Source organism: Oncorhynchus gorbuscha, linkage group LG20 (genome assembly GCF_021184085.1).
Source record: "Oncorhynchus gorbuscha isolate QuinsamMale2020 ecotype Even-year linkage group LG20, OgorEven_v1.0, whole genome shotgun sequence".
In the NCBI taxonomy this organism is placed as follows: Eukaryota; Metazoa; Chordata; class Actinopteri; order Salmoniformes; family Salmonidae; genus Oncorhynchus; species Oncorhynchus gorbuscha.
Genome location: NC_060192.1, coordinates 16,200,664 through 16,223,600, shown reverse-complemented (window position 1 = coordinate 16,223,600; position 22,937 = coordinate 16,200,664). Strand labels below are relative to the sequence as shown.

Genomic DNA, 22,937 nt, shown 5'->3' with positions numbered 1-22,937 from the left:
CCAATGATTCTTTGTTCCTCACAGAAACGGCCAACCATTCAGTCCCTAGAAGCACATGGCCCTGCATGTTTCTTTTTAGATTAAAGTTTTTTTATTTTATCAGTTGAGATATTAGATTTCACAATTATTGCAGTTCACCTCCGGTTAAAACAGCCCTGGGCAAATTAACCTTATTTGAGCAGTGTAAAAAGTTAAGGGGGGGAGGGGCTCATGGGAATAGCGTACTTTTCTCTGTTATCTGATTGCAGAATAGCTCCCTACTCCGAGCTCAAGCTTTTGTGCTTTTAAAAAGCCAGGTGGCTTCCAGACCCTGTTCTTTAACCTGTAAGCATTTCAGATCTGAGTAAGAGAAAGGGGGAAACTGAGGGAGAGAAGAAGTGGGGGTGGGGGTTTGAAGTGTTGAAGGGTTTTTTGAAAAAGTGTCTTGTGGCTCTCCAACAGAAGGACAAGGAGAAACATCTGACTGGATCTTTCAGTTGTAACTTCAAATTTGGTTGTCAACAGAGGTTTCATCTGTCTTTTTTGGATGTGTTTTTTTTGCATACTGTTTCTGTTTGCGTTCCTCTTGGTGTGTGTGTGTGTGTGTGTGTGTGTGTGTGTGTGTGTGTGTGTGTGTGTGTGTGTATAGTAGTTCTTGCTCTCTTGTGTGTTGTGGGAGGGCCCAGCCATCTGATGTCATTCAGTGCAGCAAGCAGAGCCTGAAAGAGGCCCTTTGTTGTCAGGCTGTAGCACGAGTCCCTGTGCTTCTCATGCTAACGGACATACACACACGCACACACCGGGGACAGGAGAGAGAATGGCACCATCCAAACTGCCCTACTGCCCGCTCAACTGACATATCCGCATGTCCAGCCAGCTTTCGGCCAGAACGGGTGCACATTTGGGTCGCGTCTGCCTCCTCCGGAAAGGAGCTAACCAAGCCAGAGAGAAAAAAAGATGGAGCCGCTTGGACTACAAAGTTTGTAGACTTTGCGGGGCCGCACAGAGTTCGCTTTTGTTTGGTGGAATAGAGGAGAGAAAAGGGGGTCACAACAGCCAAAGATTCTGAGAGGAGAAAAGCAGAATTCCTTATTTTTTTTGTTATTTGTCTTTTCATGACAGACCTGGGGAAGTTTTTTCTGTTGATCTGCCGGCAAAAGGAAACATAAGGGACACTGAGCTGATAAACAAACAGCTTTTTTCAAGTGGAAGCGAAAGAAAGCAAATGAAAATGTTGGAGATTTGCCTGAAATTGGTGGGGTGTAAATCTAAGAAAGGCCTCTCGTCCTCCTCCAGCTGCTACTTGGAAGGTAAGAATTAGAGGAACGGCAGTAGGGGGGTTGGTATGGAGTATAAGGGGGGTTGTTTTGGGTTTGATTCTTAGAGAAAGACAAAGATGGTCAGAGAAGGAGATGACACTGTAGGGGAGAAGGGGGAGAGAACGTAGTGCATCTTCTCCCTCTATCTCTCCGTGTGAGTTCTCTGTCGTTCCTCTGGAAAGCGGAGGGGGAGACCATCAGGGAGAGGGAAGCTAGACACTGGCTTGCTGCAGAGGAAAGAAGGGGAAAGAAGAGGGATGAGAGAATACAAGGAAATCTGACTCCAGGCTGCGCTCGTTTTTACTTTTGTTTGAGGTTTTCATCTAAATCTACGCTTTCCTTTTCACTCTTTGCTAAGATTTGCATCTTGTTTATTGTTTTTCTACATTGAGTGCAAAGAAAAGTTGAACTGGGTTATAGAGTTTTAAGCTTTATCGGCCTTACAGAGTGTAGCATTAATTATTTTCCAAGCCTACACTCGGCCTTACTTTAAACATAGATGCGCTAAATAGATTAGCCTGAATCAAAGATGAATGAAACTTGAGGAAATCCATGTGCTAAGGATTGCACAACGAAATGATTTAATAGACAATAATACTGTAGTCCTGGAACACTTTCCAGCAAAGTAGATGTTGATCAATAACTTTTTAAACACACATTTTTATATAGCGGTGGTTACACACACACACACACACAGACCAAAAATGAAAGAGCAGTCTCTAATTTGGAATAGTTTAATGTATTTCTGGAAATAAATGAGCAATTCTCTCTTTGGAGGGATATCCACTTATTGAATTTGCAATAAGTTAGCTAGCCCCCAATTTACCCTTCTTTCTGTTTACATTACTCATAGCCTTGTGTGGCAAATTCTTCTGCAGTCAATAAAGCCTAGCATTTTACACCTGTCCTACTCTGTGTGGGAGGTTCACTCACCCTCATGTCTAGTGTACCAATGTTTGACCTAATCACAGTCGAGCTGGGGGGAGAACTAGTCAACAGAAGGCATCGGATCCAGATAGGATCTTTAAACAGTGGTTAGACCTCCAGATCTCAGGCTTGATCCAGCGTCAAGCTCTTTGTCACCCATCACAGGTGTCGACAGCGAGGTGATGCAACAGAATCGCCCAAGCGTGAGTCCTTTTCCCTCCCTCCAACTTCGCCTCAAGTGGCTTGGTTCTACGTCATGGAACTTGACTGTTGTTTGGATTCTTATGGCCCTAGTCACTATGTTTTGGTCTCAGAGGTCAAGGAGGTAGTGATGAACTCCACTTGGCCAATATCTGTATCCCCTGTTCTGTCAGTGTGTTTGTGGTTAGTTTTAATTCATCCCTGTTGCTCATACCAAGTCTGTCATAGCTGTCAAGAGTTCCACACATATTTAATGACTGCTGGATGGATTATCTCCCCCAGTGATCCAGCCAGGATATGCTGTAATCCCAGCCTCTCCACGAGCAACTGCTGTTTCCCTTTTCCCTTTCTTTCTTGCCTCATTTTAAGTCTTATTCCATTCCCCCCCTCTCTATCTCTCCCTCCTTCTTGCTCTCTCTCAGTATGCTGCCATGTCATGCAGTATGTCTCAGTCTGCAGTCACTCCTCACTAAGAGCAGAGGTATTTGAGGTTAGTAAAATGGACATGTGTAGGCGAGGTGAGCTGTTAGTGCCCACACACTTATGACAAGTCTATCCCCTCCTCCACCTCCTTCCTCTCATTTCTTATCCACTACACTCATATGTATCTCCCTCCATCTGTCTTATTTCCTCACCCGACAACCCCCGCCTGCCCATATTCTTTCTACAAAATCTAAGCGTTTATCTTTTGCGGATTGAATCATAGCCTTGGAGTTCAATTGTTTTCAGTCGCTCACTAAGAAATCAAGCTGTCATTCCTCATGCTTGCACTTGAAGTCTATAGTCGAAAAGATACCAGTTCTGTTTTGAGATTTTTGGTTTGGGTCATTCTCAAATGTCCAGAATGATTATAGATTGAGAGACCTTTTCTGCTCATTGTCTGAATGGTGAAGTTTTGCTCTGCAATCACACTCTGCTGTTAACAGGACACCCCTCTACCACAAGGGTCTTCAATTCAAGGGGCTTTATTGGCATGGGAAACATATGTTAACATTTCCAAAGCAAGTGAAGTAGATAATATACAAAAGTGAAATAAACAATAACAAATTAACAGTAAACATTACACTCAGACGTTCCAAAAGAATAAAGACATTACAAATGTCATATCATGTGTATATACACTGCTCAAAAAAATAAAGGGAACACTAAAATAACACATCCTAGATCTGAATGAATGAAATATTCTTATTAAATACTTTTTTCTTTACATAGTTGAATGTGCTGACAACAAAATCACACAAAGTATCAATGGAAATAAAATTTATCAACCCATGGAGGTCTGGATTTGTAGTCACACTCAAAATTAAAGTGGAAAACCACACTACAGGCTGATCCAACTTTGATGTAATGTCCTTAAAAAACTCAAAATGAGGCTCCGTAGTGTGTGTGGCCTCCATATGCCTGTATGACCTCCCTACAATGCCTGGGCATGCTCCTGATGAGGTGGAGGATGGTCTCCCGAGGAATCTCCTCCCAGACCTGGACTAAAGCATCCGCCAACTCCTGGACAGTCTATGGTGCAACGTGGCGTTGGTGGATGGAGCAAGACATGATGTCCCAGATGTGCTCAATTGGATTCAGGTCTGGTGAACGGGCGGGCCATTCCATAGCATCAATGCCTTCCTCTTGAAGGAACTGCTGACACACTCCAGCCACATGAGGTCTAGCATTGTCTTGTATTAGGAGGAACCCAGGGCCAACCGCACCAGCATATGGTCTCACAAGGGGTCTGAGGATCTCATCTCGGTACCTAATGGCAGTCAGGCTACCTCTGGCGAGCACATGGAGGGCTGTGCGGCCCCCCAAAGAAATGCCCCCACCCCCCACACCATGACTGACCCACCGCCAAACCGGTCATGCTGGAGGATGTTGCAGGCAGCAGAACGTTCTCCACGGCGTCTCCAGACTGCCACGTCTGTCATGTGCTCAGTGTGAACCTGCTTTAATCTGTGAAGAGCACAGGGCGCCAGTGGCGAATTTGCCAATCTTGGTGTTCTCTGGCAAATTCCAAACATCCTGCACGGTGTTGGGCTGTAAGCACAACCCCCACCTGTGGACGTTGGGCCCTCATACCACCCTCATGGAGTCTGTTTCTGACCGTTTGAGCAGACACATTTGTGGCCTGCTGAAGGTCATTTTGCAAGGCTCTGGCAGTGCTCCTCCTGCTCCTCCTTGCACAAAGGCGGAGGTAGCGGTCCTGCTGCTGGGTTGTTACCCTCCTACGGCCTCCTCCACATCTCCTGATGTACTGGCCTGTCTCCTGGTAGCGCCTCCATGCTCCTGGACCCTACGCTGACAGACACAGCAAACCTTCTTGCCACAGCTCGCATTGATGTGTCATCCTGGATGAGCTGCACTACCTGAGCCACTTGTGTGGGTTGTAGACTCCGTCTCATGCTACCACTAGAGTGAAAGCACCGCCAGCATTCAAAAGTGACCAAAACATCAGCCAGGAAGCATAGGAACTGAGAAGTGGTCTGTGGTCACCACCTGCAGAACCACTCCTTTATTGGGGGTGTCTTGCTAATTGCCTATAATTGTCTATAGTGTTGTCTATTCCATTTGCACAACAGCATGTGAAATGTATTGTCAATCAGTGTTGCTTCCTAAGTGGACAGTTTGATTTCAAAGAAGTGTGATTGACTTGGAGTTACATTTTGTTGTTTAAGTGTTCCCTTTATTTTTTTGAGCAGTGTTTTTTTAGCTATATATATATATATATATATAGTACAAAAGGGAAAATAAATAAACATATAGGTTTATTTACAATGGTGTTTGTTCTTCACTGGTTGCCCTTTTCCTGTGGCAACAGGTCCCAAATATTGCTGCTGTGATGGTACACTGGTATTTCACCCAGTAGATATGGGAGTTGAACAAAATCATGTTTGTTTTCAAATTCTTTGTGGATCTGTAATCTGATTGAAATATGTGTCTCTAATATGGTCCTACATTTGACAGGAGGTTAGCAAGTGCAGCTCAGTTTCCACCTGATTTTGTGGGCAGTGTGCACATAGCCTTGCTATTGAGAGCCAGGTCTGCCTATGTTCACTGAGTCTGTACATAGTCAAAGCTTCCCTTAAGTTTGGGTCAGTCACACTGGTCAGGTATTCTGCCGCTGTGTTCTCTCTGTTTTGGGCCAAATAGCATTCTAGTTTGCTCTGTTTTTTTGTTCATTCTTTCCAATGTGTCAAGTAATTAATAATCTTTTTGTTTTCTCATTATTTGGTTGGGTCTAATTGTGTTGCTGTCTATCTTTTTCCTGCCCAGGGACCCCCTCCCAGGCAAACCAGCGACCCAGGGACCCCCTCCCAGGCAAACCAGCGACCCAGGGACCCCCATCATACGTTAGCAAAAACAAATCTGTCTTATCAGGTGAATGATAATGGCAAGGAGAAGTAATCAACATTCTCCTTGCCAAATAAATAGATTTGGTTGATAGTTTTCCATTATTATGACCTCCCTACTAGGCTTCGGGGGTATCCTGATTGTTATACCTTCACACTGAACACAAAGGGCACTGTTTTCTAACCCCACAGCCTCTGTAACCTGAAGGTTAGCAATGCTAACTAAATGCTAATGAGCGCAGTGCAACGTTTTTAGAGTCTCCAAACTAAATTATTGTATTTTCAGGACAGACATCCCAGCTCATAATTAAATACAAGTACCTACATTTTTTTGTTGTTGCTGCAAACACAAAACAGATATTAGACAGCAATGCTCTTGATCCACAAGGGGATTTTGTGCTGTTACCAAATAAAGCTTGTTTTGGAAGAAGATATCCACTTAGCTAACTAGCTACTAAATTAAAAAATAAACTGCAGTTGTGCATTTACCTTAATAGTTATAGTTTCTAAGATATTTAGCTGGCAACATTTTAGTTGTGAATTCCATACTGTAGCTAGATCACCTGGAATGTGTTGCACAACAGTGAGTGACGAGGGCCTCGTCAATGTGTGCTTGTAAATAAACACCACATGACTGGGGTCTACCGGTAAGCTTCATAATGAAACATTTTGACCGGTAAAATAGAACGCGGTCTTTATTTCCTAACGTATTGCACAAGTTGACTGCAGGTATTTACATAAAAAGTAGCTACAAATATTAAAGTTTATAAAGAAACTTCAGACACAGTTTTGACGGTATTGAAAAACCATCCCATGGCTTTTTCAAAATACCCGGGTATACGGTACACCGCCCAAGCCTACTCCCCACATAATTGGAGTACACAGTACAGTGCCTTGCAAAAGTATTCATCCCCCCTTGGCGTTTTTCCTATTTTGTTGCATTACAACCTGTAATTTGAATGGATTTTTATTTGGATTTCATGTAATGGACATACACAAAATAGTCAAAATTGGTGAATTGAAATGAAAATGGAACTGGCAAGGGGGACATTAATGAGAGAGGCAACAAAGAGACCAAAGATAACCCTGAAGGAGCTGCAAAGCTCCTCCGTGGAGATTGGAGTATCTGTCCATAGGACCACTTTAACCGTACACTTCACAGAGCTGGCCTTTACAGAGGAGTGGCCAGAAGAAAGCCATTGCTTAAGAGAAAAAAAAGCAAACACTTTGGTGTTCGCCGAAAGGCATGTGGGAGACTCCCCAAACATATGGAAGAAGGTACTCTGTTCAGATGATACTAAAATGTATACTTTTGGCCATCAAGGAAAACACTGTCTGGCGCAAATACAACACCCTTTTCAACCCCCCCGAGAATACCATCCCCACAGTGAAGCATGGTGGTGGCAGCATCTGTGGGAATGTTTTTCATCAGGAAAGGGACAGGGAAACTGGTCAGAATTGAAGGAAAATTGGATGGCACTAAATACAGGGAAATTCTTGGGGAAACCTGTTTCAGAGGTTCACCTTCCAGCAGGACAATGACCCTAAGCATACTGCTAAAGCAACACTCGAGTGGTTTAAGGGGAAACATTTAAATGTCATGGACTGGCCTAGTGAAAGCCCAGGCTTCAATCTAATTTAGAATCTGTGGTATGACTTAAAGATTGCTGTACACCAGCAGAACCCATCCAACGTGAAGGAACTGGAACAGTTTTGCCTTGAAGAATGGGCAAAAATCCCAGTGGCTCGATGTGCCAAGCTTATCGAGACATACCCCAAGAGACTTGCAGCTGTAATTGCTACAAAAGGTGGCTCTACAAAGTATTGACTTTGGGGGGGAATAGTTAAGCACGCTCAAGTTTTCAGTTTTTTGTCTTATTTCTAGCTTGTTTCACAATTTAAAAAAAAATATTTTGCATCTTCAAAGTGGTAGGCATGTTGTGTATCTCAAATGATTACAACCCCCCCCCCAAAAAATCTATTTTCATTCCAGATTGTAAGGCAACAAAATAGGAAAAATGCCAAGGGGGTTGAATACCTTCGCAAGCCACTATCCATGCTGACTAGACCGGGCACACGTCTGCCATCACGCGCATGTTGATTTTGGACTTTTTTTTAGATTTTGGATTTTTGCATATTTATATAAAAAAATGCGAAAATATTACATTTAACATAAGTATTCAGACCCTTTTAACCAGTACTTGGTTGAAGCTCCTTTGGCATTGATTACAGCCTTGAGTCTTAAGCTACAAGCTTGGCACACCTGTATTTTTGGAGTTTCTCCCATTCTCTGCAGATCCTCTCAAGCGCTGTCAGGTTGGATGGGGAGCGTCACTGCACAGCTATTTTCAGGTCTCTCCAGAGATGTTTGATAGGCTTCAAGTCCGGGCTCTGGCTGTGCCACTCAAGGACTTTGAGAGATTTCTCCCGAAGCCACTCCTGCGTTGCCTTGGCTGTGTGCTTAGGGTCATTGTTCTCTTGGAAGGTGAACCTTCACCCCAGTCTGAGGTCCTGAGCTTTCTGGAGCAGGTTTTCATCAAGAATCTCTCTGTACTTTGCTCCGTTCATCTTTCCCTTGATCCTGATTAGTCTCCCAGTCCCTGCCGCTGAAAAACATCCCCACAGCATGATGCTGCCACCATGCTTAACCGGAGGGATGTTGCCAGGTTTCCTCCAGTCATGACGCTTGGCATTAAGGCCGAAGAGTCCAATCTTGGTTTCATCAGAGCAGAGAATCTAGGTTCTCATGGTCTGAGGCCTTGAGCTTTTTACTGAGGAGTGGCTTCCGTCTGGCCGCTCAACCATAAAGGCCTGATTGATGGAGTGCTGCAGCGATTGTTGCCCTTTTGGAAAGTTCTCCCATCTCCACAGAGGAACTCTGGAGCTCTGTCAGTGACCATCTGGGTCTTGGTCACCTCCCTGACCATGTCAGTTTGGCTGGGCTGCCAGCTGTAGGAAGAGTCGTGGTGGTTCCAAACTTCTTCCATTTAAGAATGATGGAGGCCACTGTGTTCTTGCTGCAGAAAGGTTTTGTAACCCTTCCACAGATCTGTGCCTCCACACAATCCTGTCTCGGAACTCCACAGACAATTCCTTCGACCTCATGACTTGGTTTTCGTTCAGACATGCACTGTCAACTGTGGGACTTTTATATAGACAGACGTGTGCCTTTCCAAATCATGTCCATTTAACCGTTTGACAGAGTGAAACTTCTCATTTCGCCTCTTCCCTTCTGAAGTGAAAAAACTGGCATAATGGATTATGATCATTGTAGTTAATTACCATGTGTCTGTGCTTAACTAGAGTGAATATTTGCTTAATGAAAACTACAACTCCCTTCAGCCCAGCTTCCCACATAGTTCTTGATTTCTTTCGTGAATGATTTGATTTCTTTCTAGAGACCGGTACATGTTGGATGCACAAAAAAACAGATCTGAATGGAATTCAAGTAATTGGACCGATGTCGGTCAATTAGTAATTTAATAACCCCCAAAAAACAGAATTACTGTTAATCGCTCAGCACTATTAGCTGATTTAAATACAGTCAAGAAAGCTTACTAGCAGCCAGCGCCACTTCCCACACAGGTAGCCTATTTGCGGGTACCTTTCCAAACCCTATGTCAGATACTCCAGTGAGTGTAATTAGCTCAATATTAGGAGTTGAGAAATAATGTCAACATCATTAGAAATAAGATCAACCTCTACTCTAGGTATGCTATTCAAAATGTGTTAACTCTGTCTAAACATTTTTTTTTTAAATTCATGTGTGAACTTACAGTTGAATATTTCTGCTCTTCCAGTGCCATAGTGCTGGGGAGCAGAACGTGTTGCGATGCCTCTGCTCTTATCTCACACTCCCCAGGAATGTTAATCATGCACATCCGTAATCTCTGTCATGTTCCCAGTTAGAGAGCCTAGTGCCCAGACTGTCAGCTGTGTGTGGTGACCATCTTTCTCATGGGGCTCCCGAGTGGCGCAGCGGTCTAAAGCACTACAGACACCCTGGTTCGAATTCAGGCTGTATCACAACCGGCCGTAATTGGGAGTCCCATAGGGCAGCGCACAATTGCCCCAGCGTCGTCCGGGTTTGGCCGGTGTAGACCGTCATTGTAGACCGTCAACAAATATACATTTGTTCTTAACTGACTTGCCTAGATAAACAAAAGTTACATTTTTTTTAAATGGAATAATTCTCCCTCAGTGGATCTCATCATGTAATGTGGCTCCACAGTAGATCACCAAATAGCTACGCTAAATGCTAATAGTATTAATAAGCAATAAAATTCATCAGGAGGCGATGTAAATTCTATAGGTGTCCGTCTGGAAAAAATGTCCGGATATTTCTCAACCAAAACATCCGGTCGGAGACCGGAGGGAATCGGTTCCCTTGATTCGGTTTGACCAAGAATCAAAGCCGAAGCAAATGACAAGACTCTAGACATCGTGTGGAAGCTGTAGGTACTGCAACCTTGGCCTCATTTAATTCGGTTCTTCTTTAACAACTGGAAGTGGCGCATGGATATTTATTTCCATTTTCAGTGATCAGATTTTCCTGCGCTTTTCGATGAAACACACGTTCTGTTATAGTCACAGCAGTGATTTAACCAGTTTTATAAACGTCTGAGTGTTTTCTATCCACACATACTAATCATATGCATATACTATATTCTTGGCATGAGCAGCAGGGCGCTGAAATGTTGCGCGATTTTTGGCCGGAGACTCTCATGGAGGGCGCTCTTAGTGGCCGGGGACTCTCATGGAGGGAAACCTATATCCGTTTTACCTCATTTCTACCACCTTTACTCCATAAAAAGAGACGTGTACAAAGCTCTCCCTCGCCCTCCATTTGGCAAATCTGACCATAATCCTAGCCACCTGATTCCTGCTTACAAGCAAAAACTAAAGCAGGAAGCACCAGTGACTCGGTCAATAAAAACAATGGTCAAATGAAGCAGATGCTAAGCTACAGGATTGTTTTGCTAGCACAGACTGGAATAAGTTCCGGGATTCGTCCGATGGCATTGAGGAGTACACCACATCGGTCACTGACTCCCCCCCCCCCCCCCCCCGATTAATTATGGCCGATTTCAAGTTTTCGTAACAATCGGAAATAGTTTTTTTTGGGCGCCGATTTGACGATTTAAAATATATATATATAAATATACAGTGGGGCAAAAAAGTTTTGTCGGCCACCAATTGTGCAAGTTCTCCCACTTAAAAAGATGAGAGGCCTGTCATTTTCATCATAGGTACACTTAAACTATGACTGACAAAATGAGAAGAACAAAAATCAGAAAATCACATTGTAGGATTTTTAATCAATTTATTTGCAAATTATGGTGGAAAATAAGTATTTGGTCAATAACAAAAGTTTATCTCAATACTTTGTCATTGCCAACAAAGGGTATATAAGAGGTCAAACGTTTTCTGTAAGTCTTCAAGGTTCACACACTGTTGCTGGTATTTTGGCCCATTCCTCCATGCAGATCTCCTCTAGAGCAGTGATGTTTTGGGGCTGTTGCTGGGCAACAAGGACTTTCAACTCCCTCCAAAGATTTTCTGTGGGGTTGAGATCTGGAGACTGGCTAGGCCACTCCAGGACCTTGAAATACTTCTTACAAAGCCACTCCTTCGTTGCCCGGGCGGTGTGTTTGGGATCATTGTCATGCTGAAAGACCCAGTCACGTTTCATCTTCAATGCCCTTGCTGATGGAAGGAGGTTTTCACTCAAAATCTCACGATACATGGCCCCATTCATTCTTTCCTTTACACGGATCAGTCGTCCTGGTCCCCTTGCAGAAAAACAGCCCCAAAGCATGACGTTTCCACCCCCATGCTTCACAGTAGGTATGGTGGTGTTTGGATGCAACTCAGCATTCTTTGTCCTCTAAACATGACGAGTTGAGTTTTTACCAAAAAGTTCTATTTTGGTTTCATCTGACCATATGACATTCTCCCAGTCTTGTTCTGGATCATCCAAATGCTCCCTAGCAAACTTCAGACGGGCCTGGACATATACTGGCTTAAGCAGGGGGACACGTCTGGCACTGCAGGATTTGAGTCCCTGGCAGCATAGCGTGTTACTGATGGTGGGCTTTGTTACTTTGGTCCCAGCTCTCTGCAGGTCATTCACTAGGTCCCCCTGTGTGGTTCTGGGATTTTTGCTCACTGTTCTTATCATTTTGACCCCACGGGGTGAGATCTTGCGTGGAGCCCCAGATCGAGGGAGATTATCAGTAGTCTTGTATGTCTTCCATTTCCTAATAATTACTCCCACAGTTGATTTCTTCAAACCAAGCTGCTTACCTACTGCAGATTCAGTCTTCCCAGCCTGGTGCAGGTCTACAATTTTGTTTCTGGTGTCCTTTGACAGCTCTTTGGTCTTGGCCATAGTGGAGTTTGGACTGTTTTAGGTTGTGGACAGGTGTCTTTTATACTGATAAGTTCAAACAGGTGCCATTAATACAGGTAATGAGTGGAGGACAGAGGAGCGTCTTAAAGAAGAAGTTACAGGTCTGTGAGAGCCAGAAATCTTGCTTGTTTGTAGGTGACCAAATACTTATTTTCCACCATAATTTGCAAATAAATTCATTAAAAATCCTACAATGTGATTTTCTGGATTTTTTCTCTCATTTTGTCTGTCATAGTTGAAGTGTACGTATGATGAAAATTACAGGCCTCTCATCTTTTGAAGTGGGAGAACTTGCACAATTGGTGGCTAACTAAATACTTTTTTTGCCCCACTGTGTGTGTGTGTGTGTGTGTGTATATGTATATGTATGTATGTATATATGTATATGTATGTATATATATATGTATGTGTGTATATATGTGTGTATATATGTATATATGTATGTGTATATATGTGTGTATATATGTATGTATATATATGTGTGTATATATGTATATATGTATGTATATATATGTGTGTATATATGTGTATATATATGTGTGTATATATGTATATATGTATGTATATATATATATATGTGTATATATGTATATATATATATGTGTATATATATGTATATATATCTACTTGAGGCTAAATTGATTTTATTGATGTATTATATTAAGTTAAAATAAGTGTTAATTCAGTATTGTTGTAATTGTCATTGTTACAAATACATAGATTTTTTAAATCGGGCGATTAATCGGTATCGGCTTTTTTGGTCCTCCAATAATCGGTATCGGTACCGGCGTTGAACAATCATAATCGGTCGACCTCTACTACATACCCCAAGCAGAAGCTATGGATTACAGGCAACATCCACACCTAGCTAAAGGGTAGAGCTGCCGCTTTCAAGGAGCGAGACTAACCCGGAAGCTTATTATAAATCCTGCTATGCCCTCCGACGTACCATCAATCAGGTAAAGCGTCAATACAGGACTAAGATTGAATCGTACAACACTGGCTCCGACGCTCGTCAGATGTGGTATGGCTTGCAATCTATCACAGACTACAAAGGGAAGCACTGCTGCGAGCTTGCCCAGTGACACGAGCCTACCAGACAAGCTAAATTACTTATATGATCGCTTCGAGGCAAGTAACACTGAAACATGCACGAGAGCATCAGCTGTTCTAGACGACGGTGTGATCACGCTCTCCGTAGCCGATGTGAGTAAGAACTTTTAAACAGGTCAATATTCACAAGGCCGCAAGGCCAGACTGATTACCAGGATGTATACTCCAAGCATGCGCTGACCAACTGGCATGTGTCTTCACTGACATTTTCAACCTGTCCCTGCCTGACTGAGTCTGTAATACCAACATGTTTCAAGCAGACCACCATAGTCCCTGTGCCCAAGAACACTAAGGTAACCTGCCTAAATGAATACCGACCAATAGCACTCACGTCTGCAGCCATGATGTTCTTTGAAAGGCTGGTCATGGCTCACATCAACACCAGTATCCCAGAAACCCTAGACCCACTCCAATTTGCATACCGCCCCAACAGATCCACAGATGTTGCAATCTCTATTGCTCTCCACTATGCCCTTTCCCACCTTGACAAAAGGAACACCTATGTGAAAATGTTATTCATTGACTACATCTCAGCGTTCAACACCGTAGTTCCCACAAAGCTTATCACTAAGCTAAGGAATCTGGGACTAAACACCTCCCTCTTCAACTGGATCCTGAACTTCCTGACGGGCCGCCCCCAGGTGGTAAGGGTAGGCAACAACACATCTGCCACGCTGATCTTCAACACAGGGGCCCCTCAACGGTGTGTAGTCAGTCCCCTTCTGTCTTCCTGTTCACTCATGACTGCATGGCCTGGCACGACTCCAACACCACCACCATTTAAGTTTGCCGATGACACAACAGTGGTAGGCCTGATCACCGACAACAATGAGACCGCCTATAGGGAGGAGGTTAGAGACCTAGCCGTGTGGTGCCAGGACAACAACCTCTCCCTCAAAGTGATCAAGACGAAGGAGAGGATTGTGGACTACAGGAAAAGGAGGGCCGAGCACACCCCTATTCTCATTGACAGGGCTGTAGTAGAGCAGGTTGAGAGCTTCAAGTTCCTAGGTGTCCACATCAACAACAAACAATCATGGTCCAAATACACAAAGACAGTCGTGAAGAGGGCACGACAAAGCCTATTCCCCCTCAGGAGACTGAAAAGTTCTGGCATGGGTCCTCAGATCCTCAAAAGGTTCTACATCTGCACCATCGAGAGCTGATTGCATCACTGCCTGGTATGGCAACTGCTCAGCCTCCAACCGCAAGGTGGTACATCACTGGGGCCAAGCTTCCTGCCATCCAGGACCTCAGGCGGTGGCAGATGAAGGCCCTAAAAATTGTCAGACTCCAGCCACCCAAGTCATAGACTGTGCTCTCTGCTACCGCACGGCAAGCGGTACCGGAGCGCCAAGTCTAGGTCCAAAAGACTTCTTAACAGCGTCTACCCCTCAAGCCATAAGACTCCTGAACAGCTAATCAAATGGCTACTCAGCCTATTGGCATTCCCCCCCTCTTTTACACTACTCTTTGTTTTTTATCTATGCATATTCACTTTAACTTTACCTACATGTACATATTACCTCGACTAACCTGTGCCCTCGCACATTGACTCTGTACCGGTACCCCCTGTATATAGCCTCACTATTGTTATTTTACTGCTGCTCTTGAATTATTTGTAACTTTTATTTTTTACTTAATACTTATTTTTATTAGCTGCATTGTTGGCTAAGGGCTTGTAAGTAAGCATTTCACTGTAAGGTCTACATCTGTTGTATTCGGCGCATGTGACAAACTTTGATTTGAGATAAAAAATCATAACAATCAAGGATCCGTGCTCTGCCAGGGTTCAATATATCACAGCATGCCTTTCTCTTGAACTGAATATTTTACTCATAGCTTTTGCCCTTTCTCTCGGGTATCTCTATGGCCTCGGCAGATGATCAAATGCTTCTCTCTGGTCCTAGTGCCCGAGCTGAGGACATGTGTTGTGAGAGATGCAAGGTGTGGGTGGATGTGTGCTGACAGAGGAGCCACAAAATGAAGTCACTGTGTGGGCCAGCCGGGGTTCAGTAAAAATCTCTTTCTCTTTCCTTCTCTATATTTCCACCTCCCCGCAACTCATTCCAGTTCTGGTAACCTTGACGTAGCATCCAAAGCCCTCTGAGTCACATTATTTGAGTAGAATGAGCGTAATCTGTGGCTGAAGTGTCGATTATCTCTTACGGTGTTATTCCAGTCCGTAATTGGAAGCTTAACGCAGCTCGAATTTCCCCTCTCACTACAAAATTATGATGGGCCAACTCTTATTGGAGAGTCTTCTTATTGAAAACAAAGTCTTACAATTGAAAGGAAAGCCTGGAACTCCAGGAAATGAATCGTACAGGTGGTGGAGAGGTGGACTATGTTATTGGACTTCATTAAAGAACTCAGTTAATGTTGCTGCCTTTAATACCATAGTCAAATCACAGTAGCTGTGCAGTCCAGGACAATGGTGCAACCATGAAACCTTTTTCGGGGAAATGTTCCTTCGATGTGACGTGGGGAGGTTCTCTGGAGTATATATTGTTTTAAATGCACAGAACGCATACAGGTGTGAATGTGTTTGTGTGTCCATGGAATAGACTGAAGCAGTGACGATACCTGTTCTGAAATGGCAGCACATTGACATGGTTTTTTCTGCTTTCTCTGTTTATATTTGATGGGTGCAAGTCTGTTTCTGCTCTCTTGCCAAATCCTGATGGAGTTGACGTTATGCATGACCAGGTGTGGAATGAAAGCTAAACAGACTGGAACCCAGGCTGTGTTTCTTTGACAAGGTGATAGGAAGGATATTCGCCTGATTAGTTGTTGGTTTATTTAACACGGATCTGATCGACTCTCTCCAGATCTCTCTCTTTCCCCCAAAGTCCACTTGTTTTAATAGATATAGACATGTTCTAACGCCGGACCTGTCTGTTGTGTGTTCCAGAAGCTCTCCAGAGACCAGACTTTGAGCCCCAGGGTCTGACCGAAGCGGCCCGCTGGAACTCAAAAGAGAACCTGTTGGCCGGACCCAGCGAGAATGACCCCAACTTGTTTGTTGCTCTTTATGACTTTGTGGCCAGTGGGGACAACACTCTCAGCATAACTAAAGGTAAGAACATGGTGTGTGTATGTGGGGAGACGAGAGATTCTCTTTTGTGGGAGTTGGGATCAATATCTTAAAATTCTTGTCAATTCAGGAATTGAGTTTCACTACTATGACGTGACATGAAATGGAACAGCCCCCAGCTCTGCGCCGTGAGTCTGTCTCTGTGAGGATACATTCATTTTCCATCCAGACAGCTGTCAGAAAAGCGTTTCTGTGCTCTGAAACGATTAACAATAAAACCGTCCATCATAGCCCAGAGAGCATCAGGCTTTGTGAAAATACTCCCTCTGGGCATATTGTGGTCAGGGATCTGCCTCAGTCATTGGTCATGGGGTCAATGTGCAATACGGCCCTCAGCAGCAGCAGTTAAACAGGACAGACAGTATGCGTGAGCATAATTGTTTTTCTTTTCCTTAAACTTGTGACTGTGCTGAGATGGGTACAGTGTCCTCCCAGGGGGATGGGGAGGGTTTAGAGGGTGACGTATCTGACTGGAAATCCACATATTTGCGTCCCGTTCCCTATCTCTCCCTGTGACGCTCACATCCTGGCTGTCCGCTCACACACGAGTTCTTTCCAATGGAGCAGCTGGAAAACAATTGCAGGAGAGAGTGTGATGGAGGATGGGATGTAGAGATTCACTTTAAAGGACCAGGAAATACAGATCCCAAAAATGTTATGTAATATATGAAATAAGGTATTTTTAAATTTTCTATTTAACCTTTATTTAACTATGCAAGTCAGTTAAGAACCAACTGTTATTTACAATGGTGGCCTGGCAAAAGGCCTCCTGTGGGGACAGGGGTTGGGATAAAAAAATAATAATAATAAAATAAAAAAATATATATATATATAAAGACAACACTACATAAAGAGAGACCTAAGACAGCAACATAGCATGGCAGCAACACATAACACAGCATGGCAGCAACACATAACACAGCATGGCAGCAACACATAACACAGCGTGGCAGCAACACATAACACAGCGTGGCAGCAACACATAACACAGCGTGGCAGCAACACATAACACAGCGTGGCAGCAACACATAACACAGCGTGGCAGCAACACATAACACAGCGTGGCAGCAACACATAACACAGCGTGGCAGCAACACATGACAACACAGCGTGGCAGCAACACATGACAACACAGCGTGGCAGCAACACATGACAACACAGCGTGGCAGCAACACATGACAACACAGCGTGGCAGCAACACATGACAACACAGCGTGGCAGCAACACATGACAACACAGCGTGGCAGCAACACATGACAACACAGCGTGGCAGCAACACATGACAACACAGCGTGGCAGCAACACATGACAACACAGCGTGGCAGCAACACATGACAACACAGCGTGGCAGCAACACATGACAACACAGCGTGGCAGCAACACATGACAACACAGCGTGGCAGCAACACATGACAACACAGCGTGCAGCAACACATGACAACACAGCGTGGCAGCAACACATGACAACACAGCGTGGCAGCAACACATGACAACACAGCGTGGCAGCAACACATGACAACACAGCGTGGCAGCAACACATGACAACACAGCGTGGCAGCAACACATGACAACACAGCGTGGCAGCAACACATGACAACACAGCGTGGCAGCAACACATGACAACACAGCGTGGCAGCAACACATGACAACACAGCGTGGCAGCAACACATGACAACACAGCGTGGCAGCAACACATGACAACACAGCGTGGCAGCAACACGTGACAACACAGCGTGGCAGCAACACGTGGCAGCAACACATGACAACACAGCGTGGCAGCAACACATGACAACACAGCGTGGCAGCAACACATGACAACACAGCGTGGCAGCAACACATGACAACACAGCGTGGCAGCAACACATGACAACACAGCGTGGCAGCAACACATGACAACACAGCGTGGCAGCAACACATGACAACACAGCGTGGCAGCAACACATGACAACACAGCGTGGCAGCAACACATGACAACACAGCGTGGCAGCAACACATGACAACACAGCGTGGCAGCAACACATGACAACACAGCGTGGCAGCAACACATGACAACACAGCGTGGCAGCAACACATGACAACACAGCGTGGCAGCAACACATGACAACACAGCGTGGTAGCAACACATGACAACACAGCATGGTAGCAACACATGACAACACAGCATGGTAGCAACCAGAGGTGGGACCAAGTCATTGTTTTACAAGTCCCAAGTCAAGACGGGTAAGTCCAAGTCAAGTCTCAAGTCCTACACTTTGAGTCCTGAACAAGTCATAATGTGCTCTTCACCAAATGTAATACCATTTCATATTTTTAACAAGAGTAATAGTATATAACATTTACGCAAATCATGAATACTTTAAAAAATATCTATAGATTTATTACTTTCCAAATATATGTTATTTCCATGGAAATACATGGGTAGCCATGAGAAAGACCCCGCCCCCCCCAAATCCCATTATCGAGGATCGCTATGGGGCGCAATCTGGCGATGCGCCCCATTGTACACAATCGCCCAACCTTAACACACCCACACACACTCTCTGTGTGTTGTTACAGGAGCCTTATGTATGTCAATGGTTTTAGGAATAGCAGTAACATCAGGCAGGATTTAGGCTACCAACGGCCTAGCCCGTTGTAGCTTAATCTTGGGTGCAATGATCACGTTCCCACACTGACTGACTGTGGAGGCTCATTGATTCAACGTTATGTTAGCCTACATGCTACACTAGCAAAGTTATAAATTATATAGCTGTTGACTTTTTTTTGATACAGCGTCTACTTTATATCCGAAAATAATAATTTTGGGTATCATCTTTCCAAGGGCTCCATCGGAATTCACCCGCCGATGGTCCTCGGCACTGCTACGCACAGCTTTTTCTCAGCTGGCACAATTTGATTGGCTGCTGTCCGATTCAAACTGTAATCCATTAAATGAAGAGTTGATGCTCTGCACTTTTTTTAATAGCATCATTTTTTATATTTGGGCTTGGGGGGGTATCAAGTCAGTTCGAGTCAAAAGGCTCAAGTCCAAGTTAAGTCCCGAGTCATTGGTGTCAAAGTCGAGTTGCAAGTCATCATATTTGTGATTCGAGTCTGACTCTTTTCCAAGTCATGAGACTCGTCCACACCTCTGGTAGTAACACAACATGGCAGCAGCCCAACATGGTAGCAGCACAAACCATGGTACAAATCTAATTTATGTAGTCATTTATAATTTTGGGGATAAGCTTACTTCTTAATTAAAGAGTTGGGTTAGATTCATGCCTCCAAATGGAGAAATTCTTCGAAGTTATTCAGTCCCAGATTAATCTTAAAGTTTAGAAATAAGTATATTAACAGCTATTGAAAATAGTATTATTGTAATTTTATGCTGAGCCGCTATGTAAACTTAAGTCTAAAACCGGGGGCAGACTATGATGTCAACCCAGCTAACCTCAAGTCCAATGGAAATAAACCCAGTGTCGCAATCTGAGTAAACATTGTATTAGATACAGTGGATTCCTGAGTCAAGGATTGACCAGCCTGGCTCAGTCTCAGAATAGTGAGCATGTGGCATAGTGTCACCTCAGACTAACACTTTCATGTTTCTCTATGACTCCAATGGAAAAACCGTTAGCACAGTCTCCTCGCAAGCGTAGCCTCAATTGTGTATAATGTAGAACCTTTATACAGAACATATACTAGTAACTTATAGCAAGCAACCTTTCTATAGCAAGTCTCTTTTACATGTGAAGTTTATCCTGTAACCAGTTGAAATATAGGCGTACTTGGCGTGGTGTCTATGTAAACCACCTACCATACTCACTGTAGATTTCCCCTGTAGTTTCCCCTGCTTTCACCCTAATGGCATGTCCCCCGTGCAGGAGAGAAGCTGCGAGTTTTGGGTTATAACCATAATGGGGAGTGGTGCGAGGCGCAGACCAACCACGGCCAGGGCTGGGTGCCCAGTAACTACATCACCCCGGTCAACAGCCTGGAGAAGCACAGCTGGTACCATGGGCCTGTGTCGCGCAACGCAGCAGAGTACCTGCTCAGCTCTGGTATCAACGGCAGCTTCCTGGTCAGGGAGAGCGAGAGCAGCCCCGGGCAGAGGTCTATCTCACTGCGCTACGAGGGACGAGTCTACCACTACAGGATCAACACAGCCTCCGACGGGAAGGTGAAGACACACACACACACACACACACACACACACACACACACACACACACACACACACACACACACACACACACACACACACACACACACACACACACACACACACACACACACACACACACACACACACACACACACACACCCCTACCTCTATTCTATCACATCGCCATAGCACATGTTTATATGAAATGAAGCCCCACAGACTATGTCCTAAACAGCCACTGTTTTTGTAAGCAGTTGTAAGTGGCCCGGCAGTTGTAAGTGGCCCGGCAGTTGTAAGCGGCCCGGCAGTTGTAAGCGGCCCGGCAGTTGTAAGCGGCCCGGCAGTTGTAAGCGGCCCGGCAGTTGTAAGCGGCCCGGCAGTTGTAAGCGGCCCGGCAGTTGTAAGCGGCCCGGCAGTTGTAAGCGGCCCGGCAGTTGTAAGCGGCCCGACTGTCAGTGGGCTTTAGTGGAGGTCTCCACAGAGCAGCTTATTCTACCCCCTCTGGGAAAGGCTCATTTAGAGAGGACATGGCAGGCCTGGAGCTGATTGGCCTACGTTCCAACACTCTAAAATGGCCTCTCCTTCATGACCACTGACCTCAACAGGTACCAGAAAGATGCTGGGGACCAAATCCAGGAAAGATGCAGGGAGTGGGAAAAATAAGTACCCAATAGTGCAGTATCAACCAAGTATATTTTCACCTCGATCATCATAATTATCATCTTTCATTGTAGAAGCCTATCCTCTCACGTATTTTCTACCTCAATTTGACGGGGGCTTGAAGGAAAGGTTGTATATGATTAGGACCCTGCTTGTGTGCTACATCAACCCTTATAAGTGGTCATGAGGAAAGGAGACCGAGAAATAAGCCTTATATGAACATGAATCCGTCTGCAGTCTTCTCCCCACTCTTGACCGCAGCATCCCAGCATACCTCACTGCACAGAGGTGAGCAAGAGGATCAGCAGCCACCAGATAAGGACAGACCAGTATATATATATATATATATATATATATATATATATCTCACACACACACATACTTTAACACATGCACACACAGACTTTCAATCTCCCACCCTCCCTACCCCCTGCAGTTCCACTATCTCCCACTGTGCTTATATTCAGCCGTCTGGAATGCAGACTTTTCCAATATCTGTACCTCACTTCTCCTGTCTGTGGAACACTCCTCATATCACCCCACACAACACAAATTGAGTGATCAACAGTATTCTGATCAGGCCAGATTCCTGTGTTAATGAAATGGATCCCCTCTGAGAGACAGGCCCTGCTTACGTAAGTGGTCTAGCTGGAGCTTTAGGCTAAATGTGAGAGAGTTTCTTCATTGTTCAAGACCTTCGGATGCTGCTCTTCAGGTTTTTCGTTCACTGTCTACTGAGTCAGTACCTACATTACATTCTGTTAAACTATAAAAAGTCATCCATTTGTGAAGATGTGCAGACTACTATAAAATGTTTCCAGAGTGGAACAGGCCATGCATAGCACACTGACCACAGGATCTGGGACTGAGGTCTTATGTAAGACATGGACAATGGAAAAGACTGTGTCCAGTCAGCTTTGACCAAGATCCCTCACCAGAGATTGTGTGCAGTTGGGAAGTGCTCTCAGTGCTTTTTGAGAGTGCTGCTGCTATTCTACATATTATCCAGCCAGTTCAGTTGCTTCATTTTTACAGAAGAATATATCTACTTGTTCATATGATACTTGCTGCAGCATATGATAATAAGATGTTAATTTATCAGACACTTTAATTTACAGTGACCTAAGTAACTTGAGCTGGAATTGAAAACACAACTCTGGTGTTTCTGAATCTCCTTACTGTTATTGGCTAAACAGTCATAGAATGTAAACTCAAAACGGCCTATCCCTCTCTCCAGCTATACGTGTCATCTGAGAGTCGTTTCAACACCCTGGCAGAGCTGGTGCACCACCACTCCACGGTGGCTGACGGCCTCATCACCACGCTGCACTACCCAGCGCCCAAACGCAACAAGCCCACCATCTACGGCGTGTCACCCAACTATGACAAGTGGGAGATGGAGCGCACCGACATCACCATGAAGCACAAGCTGGGAGGAGGGCAGTATGGAGAGGTCTACGAGGGGATCTGGAAGAAGTACAGCCTCACCGTGGCCGTCAAGACCCTCAAGGTACTCAGGGAGACGGGACGTGTCTCTGGGGTTTGTCGGGAGTTCAGGGAGGGAGATTGGACCATCAGAATGAGTTAAAGACAATATTGTCTGTTCGCTGCTGAAATATTAGTTAGGCAGTTGAAGGATAAGAGTGGCGTTTCAGATGATGGGATCTGAGCCTGGTAACTGTGCTGAGTGTACCACGTAGGTGTAGAACAGAGACATCTGCTGAGCAAACATTCTTATTGG

At 44.6% G+C, this 22,937-nt stretch overlaps 1 protein-coding gene across 4 annotated transcripts in view; it reads left to right on the top strand.

Annotated features, from left to right (window-relative positions):
• The window catches only part of LOC124006697 (tyrosine-protein kinase ABL1-like), a 52,341-nt gene that overhangs the window by 21,857 nt on the left and 7,547 nt on the right, over window positions 1–22,937 (top strand). Inside the window, exons 1-5 of one of the 4 annotated variants that reach the window (XM_046316777.1) lie at window positions 691–1,289; window positions 5,694–5,798; window positions 16,210–16,374; window positions 20,256–20,551; window positions 22,434–22,706. In XM_046316777.1, the coding sequence (XP_046172733.1) occupies window positions 1,205–1,289; window positions 5,694–5,798; window positions 16,210–16,374; window positions 20,256–20,551; window positions 22,434–22,706 (924 nt within the window). In that variant the 5' untranslated portion in view covers window positions 691–1,204. Of the gene's footprint in view, window positions 1–690; window positions 1,290–5,693; window positions 5,799–16,209; window positions 16,375–20,255; window positions 20,552–22,433; window positions 22,707–22,937 lie in introns of those variants that run through there. The other 3 variants (XM_046316776.1, XM_046316779.1, XM_046316778.1) reach the window with 3 other exon arrangements.